Source organism: Citrus clementina, unplaced genomic scaffold, assembly GCF_000493195.1.
Source record: "Citrus clementina cultivar Clemenules unplaced genomic scaffold, Citrus_clementina_v1.0 scaffold_2, whole genome shotgun sequence".
Taxonomy (NCBI): Eukaryota; Viridiplantae; Streptophyta; class Magnoliopsida; order Sapindales; family Rutaceae; genus Citrus; species Citrus x clementina.
Window position 1 is genome coordinate 5,462,016 of NW_006262688.1, and position 13,727 is coordinate 5,475,742.

Sequence of the window (13,727 nt, forward strand, 5' to 3'; positions counted from 1 at the left end):
TGAACAAATATTTTTTATGTCATTGCAACAATCTTGCTAGTTATTATTTACAAATAAATTAATATCAGCCAATTTAGAGCAATGTATAATATCTTTAACAACAATCTTATTAATATTTTTTGAAAAAAAATAATTTACCAAATTAATAAAAAAATAATAACAAGTAGTTTTTATTATACTTTCAAGGCTAATTTGATAAATTTATATTTTTTTTCTTTTCATTAATATATTCAAGAATATTGTTGCAAGGGTATTATAGTAAAAGTATAGAGAAAGCAAGGATATGATTGAAATATAATCATCAATAAGTATATTTTTAGGTATTTTTTAAAATATAAAGAATAAATGAATATTTAACTCAAAATATAGATACTATGCAAGTGTTCACCCTTTTAATTTGACTTGGTGATTGAGACTTTAAGTGATCAATCCATACTTTATAATCTATGTACAAAATTGGAGAAAGATGCAAAGAGCAAGTTATGGCACATGAAAAATGAAGAGAACTGTGACTACACATGGTGGTGTTAAGCATTTCATTATTTTAGTACGGCAAAATTTAAATGTGTGTGGATTTTGTCGTTTGTGGTGTGTGTCTATATATATATATATATATTACATGCATATACTTCTAGTAATATTAATTATAATTAAAACTCCTTTTTAACCATAATGTCTTTTGACTCTACAAATTCCAAAAAAATAACCCCAAATTTTTATAATAAATAGAAATATGGCATTAAAATAAATGTAATAATATATATATATATATATTTCAAAATAATTTTTATATTTAAAAATATTTTTATATTTTTAATCTATTAGACCTATTTTATTATATTAAATTAATTTTTAATAATAGATAGAAACATAATATTAAAACAAATAAATTAAAATTAAAATTATTTTGAATACTATGTAAAAGTTAATTTTAATGTTATTAATAGGGTTTTTTTTAATTGTAAAATCTATTTAACCCAAAGACTTATTTAAGATCTTTATAATATTACAAATATATTATTAAAATAAATATATTAATTTCAAATTTTAATATTATTTTAAATATAAAAATAATTTAATATTATTAGTCTAAATTATATTATTTATATTAAATTTGTGTTGATTAAAAACCTTTAAAGTCAATTTTCTAATTATTATAGTCAAAAGGTATTATGGAGAAAAAGAAGTATTGATGTTCCTTTTTTAAAATTTGGGAGTTTTTGTGACCATTTTTTTAAATTTTGTTGGTGGAGGTGTCATTTTCCTTAATTTATATACCAAATTGGAGAATGAGGCAAAGAGCAATTTATGGCACATGAAAAATGAAGAGAACTATGACTACACTTGGTGGTGTTAAGCATTTCATTATTTTAGTAAGGCAAAATTTTAATGTGAGTGGATTTTGTCGTTTGTGGTGCTCATTTTTTTTTTAATATTACATGTATATTCTTCTATTAATATTATAATTAAAAATCTACCGGCACTAGTATTGAAAAGCACAACAACAAAGAGCACAGTTCAAAAGTCTTTTAAAATTTCACTTTATTTATGAACACAAATACTTAATTTATATAAGTGTTTTGAAATGTAGAAAAAAAATCATACAATGAAATAATTTAGGAGTGATTGATTGATTAACTAAGATTGAGTTAATTAGTTTTTATATTAATTAACAATCAATTTTTTAAAAAAAAGCAATCAATCATTTGATTAATTACTTTGTTTCTATATGTCATTATTGTTTGATATAACCTAAAAAAGGGCACAAGAAGCACATTGAACTCTATGTGAATTTCATTTCCTTGATGTTTAATCTAACCTAAAGGTTTGAGGACTCTTAACCATACACCAATAATGGGCCTAGTCATACTCAATCAATGTGACTTTATTTTCTAAACATCATCTAATAAATATAATATACATTTTAGTAATTACTTAGAACGGACAAAAATAAAATATTATTTTGAAAGTATAATACTGGCGGCTTTAACTTGCTTTTTTACTTAATGTAAAATATTATTTTAAAAGTATAATACTGTCGGTTTTAACTTGCTGTTTTCCTTAATGGCTTGGTAACCATGATAAAGTTAAATAAAAAAATTGGCCAGATTTTTGTCCCTTTTTATTTCTTTTCATTATGTTTGTAAATTTGGCCACAAACTTAACAAGTGATTCGTTCTGATAACTCGTGACACTCCGCGACAAAGTTTCTTCGTCGTACATCACTTCATTTATAATCACGAGTTTTATATTTCGTTAGCCTTTTTTTTTTCCCTAAAGTGACGTAGTAATTTCATTAAACAGCCAACAATACAACACCACATTACCCAACAGCAGATTAGGACCGATTTAAAATACTAACACAATAGCCCAATCAGTCATGCTGTTACTCTCACGCTAAAATAATTTAAGAATAATGATACTTCAGTAAAGACAGAGTCAATAAGTATTTTTTTCATTGATAATCAGGATAAAAACAAACAGTCATTTATCTTATCATTTTATTATTTTATTTCCATCATTATTATTCTCCCTCGAGATGACGAGGGAAACTTTGTGAACTCCTGACTCACCTTAAAATGCCATGCAACAAAGAAAGAAGCATTCCTTTGAAACTTATCTAGAAAATCTTCAGGTTGTTTCTGTGAACACATTTTTTGAGAAAGTAAGAAGCATTCCTATGAAATTTGTCCAGGAAATCATGAAACTCTTTCTATGTACACAAATTTTATTTTTATTTTTTAACAACAAAAAGTAAATTCATCCTCTAATTGATCTTCTTAAACAAATTTTCATTTTCCATGTTTTATTTAATTTTTCTTTTGATGTTGTCAGTGATTTCTTTCATGTAGAAAGTCGAAGAAAACTTAAAATTTGAGGATTTTTTTGGTAGTTTGCTTGCTTAAAAGTTGGTTCCAGAGTTGATAATGGTTGTCTTAAGTTTATGTTGTTAGCCTAATAATCAATCTCATGGCTTCTAAATACCCTCAATTCCTGAACTAATTTTTTATTATGAGTTAGTCTCATGGACCTAACTTATACTTAAAAAGTCAGCAAAAGATTCAGGGATTGCTAATATTATTAGTCCAATAATTGATCTTAGTTGGTATTGAATATTTTCCCTACTGAAAAGAAGAGGAAGAAGTAAACTTGGGGGTGGACTGGCTGTGATGAGAATTCAATAGGAGCTTGAAAAAGGGAGGGCAAAAAAGTAAAAATCGAATGGATAATAATTACTAGTAAGGCATTAGATTTTGGACTTCATCGTTTTTTTAATACCTTAATAATTGGTTTTTATGTACTTGATTGTGACCAATTCGTTTTATATACCTCATTTTCATTTTTAATGATAAATTATTTATAACTAAATTTTGATAAATTAGCATTCAATCCCAAACTTAGGTTTAACATGCTAAATTAATAATTTGATAAGTTTATACGATAATATATTATTAAAAAAAGCTATTGTTTTTATATAGGATCTCAACACTACGTAAATTAATATTACATACACATGTGAACTGGAGTATTTTTCAGATTTTTGAAGTCTAAAAATAGACAATAAAACAAAATGTGAACACTTCTAGTCAAAGAGTATTGAAGCGTAGTCGAAGATAATAGCTTTATCTCATTGTAATCTTTTATGTTATCTTTATTTATTGAAGTGGGAGTGAAGAGTATAGATTCATCTCACTCTAGTGTTTATTTGCATATTTTAAGGGGGAAGTGAGAATTTCACTCCTACCCCCACTCATTTTTGGAGTGGTGAGTGAGATTCCCACTCCTATGTGGGGAGATGAGAATGGAAATCCACTCTCACCTCTTCCTTTTCTACCCATTTTTTAATTGAATTTAATATAATTATATTTAATGAAATAAACATAATAATATCATATTTATTTAAGTAATATTATTGTACTATTTTATAAAATTAAATTTATTAAAAATAATAATACCAAAATTTTTTAAATATAATTTTATTATATTTAGTTAAAAATAATAATTTACATTGATTCTAATTTAAATTTACTTAAAAGTAATATTATTATAATTATAAGGGTAAAATTATAATTTAAAATTATTTACTCTCAATACAAGACAAAATAGACACATAAATTGAATTTTGATTTTAATTCCATACGCTCATTCTAGTATAAGTAAACAATCGACTTTCATTCACACTCTACACTTATAATCATAAGATTTTCATTACTCAGGATTCTCACTCTAATTTAAAATATAAACGGTAGAGTAGTGAATTTTTGTTCTTATCTACTCTATGAGTGATTCTTTACTTTATTAATAAATTAAAGTTCAGTTTGTTTATAGTTTGGTGTCAACATGTAACGTTAAACATCATTTAGGAGACTTTGTTCAATTAACATGTTTATGTGATGTTATCAATTATTATTTTACTATTTATTGTCAAATATACTGTTGGTGATCGGCCAGAAAAACTGTATTTGCGATCTTATCTAAGGAATTGCTTGTTATCATTTTCAACCATAAATAATAAAAATAATAGTGCAAACAATTTAAATATATTATCATGTTCAATGAACTTTTGCTTTCTCACGGCATTCTATTACACGTGTACGACTAACAATCAACCATATGAATCTTTCAGAGTAGTAGGTTACCCACGTTTGAAAACTGGGTCAAAGTCTTGGTCAAGCTCAAATATATTATTTTCCCTTACATTTAAGACGTGTAGGACCGGCGCTCAACCACTTACATATTTTAGAATATCATGTTAGACGTCTAAAAGTTGGATCAACGTGTTAATCAAGCTCAAATACTATAATTTTGCCTTATATTTGAGATGAATTGAATTTACACACGGTGGAGTAAGCCTCTTATGTCTGATCATGTGACAAGTCCAAATTAGTCTTTCACGTGAAGGGGAATGTTAAAAGCGAGCATAAATACTATTGTTCACCCCTTACCTTCAAAATTACACCTTTATTTATTTATTTAATTTTTGGAAGCTTTAAAAGAATCTCATTAAACAGTCAATAATACGGCAATATATTTCAGCAATAGCAGATCCATCCAACATGATGTCTGATTTATAACAGTAATACATTAGAGTAATCATCAAACCGTTCTAGAAACCTAACGGTCCAATGAGAAAAAAATGCACTAGATAATGTCACATTTAACGTGACATACACGTGTTATAGGACCACTCTATGGCAGAGGGCTATATTACCCAAATGTAGTTATATTGTTCACCCATAAATAGTAAAAATCAAAAGGGTAAAAGCTGGTTTAGTCCCTATATTATGAGGTTAGTGTCCATTTAGTCCCTGTATTTTTAAAAACACCTCAAAATGTCCCTGCTACTAAATATTGACACTTATGCCATTATTTTTAACTTGTTTTTACAATATTACATTTTTACAATAATGTTTCTTTTTTGGATATTAATAAAAAATTAAATTATCAAATTAAACTCAAAAATAAAATAAAAACAAAAAAGGTATATATTAATTTTTGTGGAAGCTCACGTATGTCTAAAAAATTAATATCATAAAAATTATATTATCAATTTTTTAGAAAAATTAATATTTTAACTCAAGAGTGTTTCACAAAAATTAATATATATTTTTTATTTTATTTTATTTTTTGGTGTTAAACTGGTAATTTATTTTTTTCTTTTTAATAATGTCTAAAAAAATTATTATAATAGGGTTATTTTTTCTTTTTAATAATGTCTAAAAAATTATTATAATAGGACAATATTATAAAAATAAGTTAAAAGGAACAAAAGATAATGGCAAAAGTGTCAATAATTTAATAGTAGGGATGGTTTGAGGTATTTTTAAAAATATAGGGACTAAACGGGCACTAACTTTAAAATATAGGGATTAAACGAGCTTTTACCCAAATAAAAATGCTATCGGTATGATTATATTATTTTCTCACGACAATTAATAACTAATCAATCTTGTAATTTTTTAGAATATTATTTAACCAACACAGTAATGGCATTATTTTATATTAATCCTCATATTCATATCTAAGGCCCAATAGTTTGGGATTGTTGCTGCTATTAAAATAATATATTATAATAAGTATTTAGTTAAAGAAAAAAAGAAAAAGAAGCAACCGAAACATTTATTCAAGGGCGACATTGTGCGCCTTATTCTTAAAAAAAGCCATAGCACTAGGAGCAATGAAGAAAAATATAAGATAAGTAGACATCCAAAAAGTATATAAAATAAAACGATACTTCAAAAAGCACTTTAGCATCTTGATATAAGAATTGCTGAATGTTCGCAGCGGGATCATTCCACCACAAAAGCTCATCATGATTAAGAATTAGTTTAGCAAGACGATACAGCAGCACTGCTGTTCTCCCTAAAAGTGTGTAGGCAATGAAAATCCATGAAAGAAGGCTTCATCTTACATTTCATCTTACTATTAATCTATTTGCTTTTGAGATGCCAAGAGGATTTCAAAGAACTTTTTAGAAAGAAATTTACAACAAGCAATAAACCACATTCTAACCAAAATTTGCGCCAACCTTGATAACCATTGGTTATGCCACCCTCTGTCATTAGCCTGCCAATAATATGATTAACAACCATAATCTCCGCCATCAGCAACTGAACCCGCTATAAAATCACCACTGGCATTCTTAGTAAACACCACCACAAGTAGCATTTTAACGGAACCCGTCTGGAATTACATTTAAAGCATCATCAGACTTTACTGTTTAACTATAAACCGCCTTAGTCATTTTGTATTCTCACATTCTGTTTTCTCCTTTATAATACCTCGCTTAGCCGAGGATTGCTCATGTGTGTATATATATATAATTTTAATTAGCCCCAAAATGATCTGTTTTTGTGTTTAATAAAAAGTTAGGATTAATTTAAATAATTCTTATAGGATTACTTATTTGACGTATCAAAAAAAAAAAAAAAAACTCTTACAAATGTTAAAAAATATTGAAATAGGCATAAAATCTAAATTCATATAGTATTATTCTAAATAGAGTATCAGTTCCCAATTACCCATGGATCACATTAGTTTGAAGAAGATTTATTCTTGATAAAGAAAACATAACATTATATCACATCATATACTCACAGAGCTATAAACAATTTATTCTAGAAGTGACTCCTAGGACCCACTCCCACGCAACATAAAGTACAAACATCAACGACCAAAACCGTGTAATGAGCTCATTGGTAGTTTTGGTATTTGGCTAGCCGGAAAAAATTCCGGCGAAGCAGCTTATTTAAATTAAAGACGTATGACATCTTATTTCTTAAAGTTTGATTTGCAATGAGCTTCGTGCACTCTAGATGGAGATGCTGTAGGGAACTCCTTTTCCTGTCGCGCCAGGTTCCGAAAACGGCTTCAGGAGCTCATATGGAACAATCGCAGCTCCAGTTCTGTTCTTCAAATTCTCATTCGAATTTCTGTCATCAATGATCCTTTCAAGCTCCTGCATTTTGAGGTTAAACTCTTCAAATGCAGCCTTTATAACTGGGTCATCACCCCATGCCGGCTCCATTTCCTTCCCCAAATACTCTTCATCAGGCGAATGAGTCGACAGCAAATCAATAACGAGCATTACCGTAAGAGCTTGAAACTGTGCAGGGAAGCATCGCAAAAGTGCAGCTTCAGGTTTTTCGAGAAAGGATTTCCATTCTTCTTTTGTTTGATCTTCATTTGGCAGGTTGGTTCTTGCAACAGTTGGCCTGTTAGGGAAATAGCCTCCGTATAAATATTGCCCAAAGTTCACAGCTGCATGGTGACCGGATGCAACCCAAGCGATGGTTGTGATGATTTCAATTAAATCCTGAGGGGTTTTCAGGACAGGCCACCATGGTTCATCCTTTTTCTCGGCGTGTCCCACGGTTCGAATTTCAGTCCACCATGCTTGGAGCTCCTCATCAGACTCTACAAGGCTTGGATCGGGATAATAGTGGTTCACATAGTTAGTAACCCATTGTTTTAAGGCATCCCAGAGATCGAGCCCATCGTTGGCATATGGGTAGTCTTCGATGTTTAGCTTAAGGCCATGAGGAGCTTTTGGATCTTCAACAGCTATTCCCCTAGGTAGTCGAAAATGGAAAAGATATTAAGCTCAACATATGTTCAGCATTTTCAATTCATCAATTTTGGGTTCTTCTATATAATACTCTGCTGTCAATCTAATGTGATATTTCACTAAAAAGATAGAAGCATGATCTTATACGTTAAAAAATCTGATTTACTGTTCTATAGTAAATTTTTAATATTAGGGATAGGGACCTAAGTAGCAAAAGTGAATTATAATGGGACCTAAGTGTTATTCTCTGTATAATTTTATAAAGAAATATTAGTTTTAACCTACTAGTTCATAAATTGGGAAGTCTTTGTAACTTATTACCTCCTAATAAGGTCCTTGGGGAGTCCTTCATTGTCAAACCTCCAGTGCTTGTCATAGATGACGGAGCTGAACTCCATACAATATTTTCCAGGAAAGAAATTTGTTTCAAAGATTCCATCAGCATTAATAAGGACTTTTCGAGCTAAAGCATTGATCTCCATTGTGTAGCGAAAATGAGGTTTCAACAGTCTATTGATTGGATGCATCGCACTGAGTCTCCGATTGGTTGCAATTACGTAAGGCTCAACGCAACAATGAGTTCTTAACCTGCAAAGTAATAAGCAAACAAATCAAGAACCTTTAAATAATCATTTAATATAGTACTTGCTAAATAAAAATTAATGTAAAATTTTTTTTGTTATTATTTTAATTTTAAGATAAATTCTGTAATTTAATTTTTTTTTCTTATTATCAATGTCCTCAAGATTATTGTAAAGGCATTAAGGACAAGATTATAATGTAATTAATAGTAAAATTGTCTTGGGGTATTTTTTAAAATTTAGAAACTAAACAAGTAATTAACCCAAAACTTAAGGACTAAACAAACTTAATTAACCCATCAAGAGATTAAGTATATATAACATTTGGATTTTAATTATGCCCGTTTAAGAAATCAGCAAACGTCCAGTAACACTAAAATTTTGGATCTAGGATCAAACGAATTTCGGTAAAATTGAGAATATAAAACAGATATACCAATGACTAATGAGTTGGTGATAGCCAGAATCATGAGCAAGGACATGAGCCTTGGCCAGTCTCCAAAGCCAGGACTCAGTAGAATTCCCAGTACTGGGTGTAAACACTTGTTTCCATTGTGGCTTGCCATCCATTGGAGGCCGAGTTAGCTCAATGGCTAGCGGTCTCAGTGTGCCATCTGGGTTCAAGAAGAATACTGTACGAGATCCATACAGAGTTGTGTCTTTGATCTGTCTCACTTTCTCCACATACGGTAATAATGCATCATGGTAATCTATGATAAACAGCTTCTTTTGTTTTATAGCCTGCATAATAAGAAACTTTAATTAAGTGCTTCTATTCATAATTTTATTAAATAAAAATAATTGATTGTCCGTTATGAAGTTTTCTCACTAATTAATGTACAAAGGAAGGAATTTATATTGCACATATACCTCTTCAACAGTCATCGAGCCTCCAATTTCTTTCTCGATCAATTCTTTGGTAATTGCTGATTCCGTTGGGCCGTAAGTTTCAGGATCAAGTGTGCTTTTCAGCGGCCAGTCCTGCACGAATTTATGCAATTTTTTTCTGTTATACAATCGGGATTTTGGTTCATTGCGCCAAAAAGGAGGGAAAAAAAAACTTAGGAGGTAATACAACAAATAACGGAAACATCGGGGGCCATAAGTAAATTGTTTGTTCAAAAATTTGACCTTGGGCCCTCAATATAGCTCTGTTCTCAGTGACCACTAATTCACCATGGATAAATCATTTGAACCTCATGATTACAATTTTGTTGTTTTTGTTTTTAATTTTTAATTTTGTTTCATTTTACTGTAGTTAGCCATACCGCGACCAAACTTATGCCGTATGGGTTGAGACCAGCTAGAGTCTCTCTACCAAATTCCTCGTCCCTTAACCAAAAGAGTTTGTCTCCTGCAACACAAATATAATGAAACACATATAAATACACTTTCAATTATTTATATATAACGGTTAATCAAAAAATAAAAGGACCTAAGCAGAAGGGGCGTATCTTAGAGTTAATCTCCAGAGGGCTAAGTTCAAACTTCAAATAATAATAAGGATTGATTTTTTATTTGATTTGTGGAGTTTGATTGATAATTAAAGTTATTATTGCAAGTAAAAACAAAATGAAAAAAATAAAAATGAAAGAACTAGGCCCAAATTTTATCAAACTTTTAAAAAACTTTTAAAAAGACTATTTATCAACAATCAGGTAATTTTAACTTTATTTTACAAAATATAAAATTATACTTTCATCTTATATATAAAGTTTATATATCAAGTATGTAGGGTCAAATCATTTTTTTATACTTATTTTTTAATATTTTATTTAGAAACTTCAATATTTTTTTAAAGCATGGAGCCCCGGCCCCCTTTAGTCTCTGTAAGCCTCTGCCCCTGCCAAGCGGTAAGCTAGAGTGAGACATATTAAGTACCTAAGCGTCAACTTAATAGATTTCGTAGATTAGTAAAAATAAGACTACATGAAGAGGCTTAGGTCTTACTCTTCAATGTTTCCGGTGTCTCGAACCGCAAAATATCTTTGCCTGTATTGGCAATGGACTTAAAAAAGTTGGGAAGAATTTTTAGCCATGAAGGTAGCTTTTCGATCTCTGGAGGCAGCTCAACTCCTTCATTGAAAAGTTTGTCAATGGCCTCGAGTGATGGAAACCCTTTATCCTTTCCAATGCGAAGGATGGATTCTACGAATGGTATCACTGCATGCAACGCTGAGTATACTCCCGTAGCTGAAAATTGTGCTGTTTTCAACAGTGAGAATGCTTCATCTCTGGGCACGTAGACTGAGAGGCTCCATGATTCTGAGGCTGGATCTACATTGATAAAATAAAGCTGTTTGTTTAATTCTATGCAAAACAATTAAGTCTAGTACCTTAATAACTAGACTATTATAATGATGTGTTATAGGTTTAAAGAAATGTAATTATCAGCTGCATTCTCAAAGTTAACAACAAAATATAGATTTAGATAGGCTAAATTTTTAGTTAAGCCTTCAACTTTTCAAAATAGTTTCAACCCTGCACAAAATGCCATTTATATATATATTGTTATAAAAGTAGAAATATAATTTTACCTTTAGAACTTTTTGGATGGCCAGTTCTGCAACGCCTAGGATAAGGGTGCTCTTTGCCACCAAGCACCGGTCGTACCAAATCTGACTTCAAGATGGAATCAGGCATTCCGAGATCATTGTACACATCATAATCATATATTCTTTCGTGTATTTTACGCTCTCCTTGTCCATCGCCTTGCAAATTGTTAAGTTCTTCAGCTCTTAACCTCGTTAATCCATTCGGTGTTTGTGATGGCAAGTATGACTAATTAAAAAAAAAAAAAGAATTAAGATGATGCGTGGGAATTAAGTGTTAGAATAATGTTTGGTTATTATTCTTGTACAGTTTATTGTAGTTCTATTGTGGTAGTTATATTACAGTAGTGGCCTGAAAAAAAAAAAAATATATATATATATATATATATTGTATAAATGGTCTGTGTTTGGAACGTTACCTTCAAGCCTAAATTTTTAGGTCATTGGTAACTCGCCGTTGTTACTCTTCATGGGAATGGTATCAAAACAAAATTTAACATAAAGTCTTGTATTTAAATTCCTTGAAATAAAATAAATCAAATTCTAATCTAGATTGGACGATATGAAGTATCGCAACTAAAGACACAAGTGTTACTATTACTAATATACTCTTGTTGGTGATCGATTTTAGAAATATTTTACGTTCCATAATTTGTTTAAACCTGCAGCCTCAACTGAAATAAGAGTATCTAATTATCCTTTTTTTTAAAAAAAAAAGTTGACAAATAACAGTATAAAGTAAGCATAAAGGTCTCCCATTACTTTATTCTCCCCAGTCCAACTTTTTGTACATATATGGAATTATTATTTATAATCTGAAACTGACCTTATTAGTAAAGAAAATTCTCTTCTGTTTGTCAACTATCTTTGGCTGAATCCATGAATCACAAGCTATGTTCACAGGACCATTCCGGAGACCATCAAGAGCAATATCCTTCAAAAACGTTTCTGTGAGTTGATCAGCCTCCACCAATATGGCACCAACTTCTCCAAAATTTGATGGAACGTCAAATTCTGTTTTATATTTTAGGTTTCCATCGTCATCCGTGAACAGTGATCTATGTGCTCGGCTTTTGATGGTGGGTTTCTCTTTTCCAGTTTCTGAAAAAGTAAACAAAAACTGTAATTAAAAACACCTTCAAGCATTCAAAAAATAATTTATTTGGTTTGTTTGAGGACAAATAAGCACAAGAAATTAATTTAAAAGAAAATTATCAATTATATGTATAACAATAAGCTAAAACCTTCAAAATGATAATTGTTAAATATTTTTTATTCCCCACAAATTAACTTTGAAAAAGCAAAACAAAATTATGTAATCCGCATTGATTTTTTTTTCTTGGCTTAAAAAAAATACTTTTCATTTATTTGAATGATCAAAATTCATTAAAGTTAAAACCGTCAAATTATATAAAAAGAGGGAGAGATGGATGTTTTGAGGTGTTTTACGAACTATTGGGATAAAAAGGGCATATATATATATGTGTGTGTGTGTGTGTGTGATTTTTCTTTGAAGTGAAAAACTCCGATGCACTTACCAGGATCAAGCTCGGCGCTAACAAGCTCCAAGACAAGTGTACCAATTAATTTTTCAACTGCTAAGGGATCAGAGACAATTGGTTTCACAGTGATAACAGCCTTAACTTTTGTAGACTTTTCAGCAGTCAAATTAAATATAGCTTTGATGCTGTTAATACTAGGAGAAAAGCCGACTCCGATTTTGGGTGCTTTTTTGAATGAAGGTCTCAACTGAGCTGGACGAAAAGCTGGACCATTTCCATGGAGAAATGGGTTGGGTAATGGACTTAAGGTTCTGATAGATTGAGACTGATTATGAAATTGTAGATTCAACATTCTTTCATAAGAAAGAGACACTTAAGCTTTCCTTAACAGAATTTTAATTTGGCTTGGTGAGTGAGACTTGGGTGATCAATCCACTCTTTAAATAGAAAGTTGGAGAAAGAAAGAGAGCAAGTTATGGTGAAGAGAGAAAGAACAACTTATGGCACATGAAAATGAAGAGAAATATTGATGTAGGATGATTGTGTAAGATGAGTAGGATATTTTTTTAGAGCTACAACTTGACTTATAGGTGTCTTTTTTGGGAGTATAATATACTATGTCAAAGATTGTGATGAGACAAATTTAACCCAATAAATCTATGAGTGTTGGCCTTGTGGTAAAGTTGAAAATTCCTTTTTTCTTCATGGTTATTTTTTCAAGTTTAAGATTCTTTTTTTCCTGTTGCTTTCAAGATATTGTCTTTTTTTTTTCTAAACATATGATTTAAGTACCAACTGTTCTATTTTCATTATTTCATTTAGTAGAATATTATTATGTAATAGCAACTCAAATTTATCTACTTTGATAAATACGCATTATTTAGATTAGTATAAAACAACCTTAAAACCTTAACTTTGTCATTCAAACTTTTAATCAACAATATTTTGAATTATTCAAAAACTTTTGTTTTCCTATCGTTTATCGATCTTTACATTTCAGTTCCGTCAATTATGACTACCTGTA

The 13,727-nt window shown here is 30.0% G+C and overlaps 1 protein-coding gene across 1 annotated transcript; it reads right to left on the bottom strand.

The window, feature by feature from the left end:
• Window positions 1-7,112: 7,112 nt before the first annotated feature.
• LOC18053048 (linoleate 13S-lipoxygenase 2-1, chloroplastic) lies at window positions 7,113-13,240 on the bottom strand. The gene is made up of 9 exons (XM_006445902.2): window positions 12,740-13,240; window positions 12,028-12,302; window positions 11,187-11,430; window positions 10,600-10,926; window positions 9,918-10,003; window positions 9,520-9,630; window positions 9,086-9,390; window positions 8,390-8,656; window positions 7,113-8,072 (listed from the first exon to the last, which is right to left on the bottom strand). Exons 1-9 carry the CDS (start codon window positions 13,053-13,055, stop codon window positions 7,313-7,315), a joined length of 2,691 nt encoding a protein of 896 aa, XP_006445965.1. The 5' UTR covers window positions 13,056-13,240; the 3' UTR covers window positions 7,113-7,312.
• Window positions 13,241-13,727: the final 487 nt, after the last annotated feature.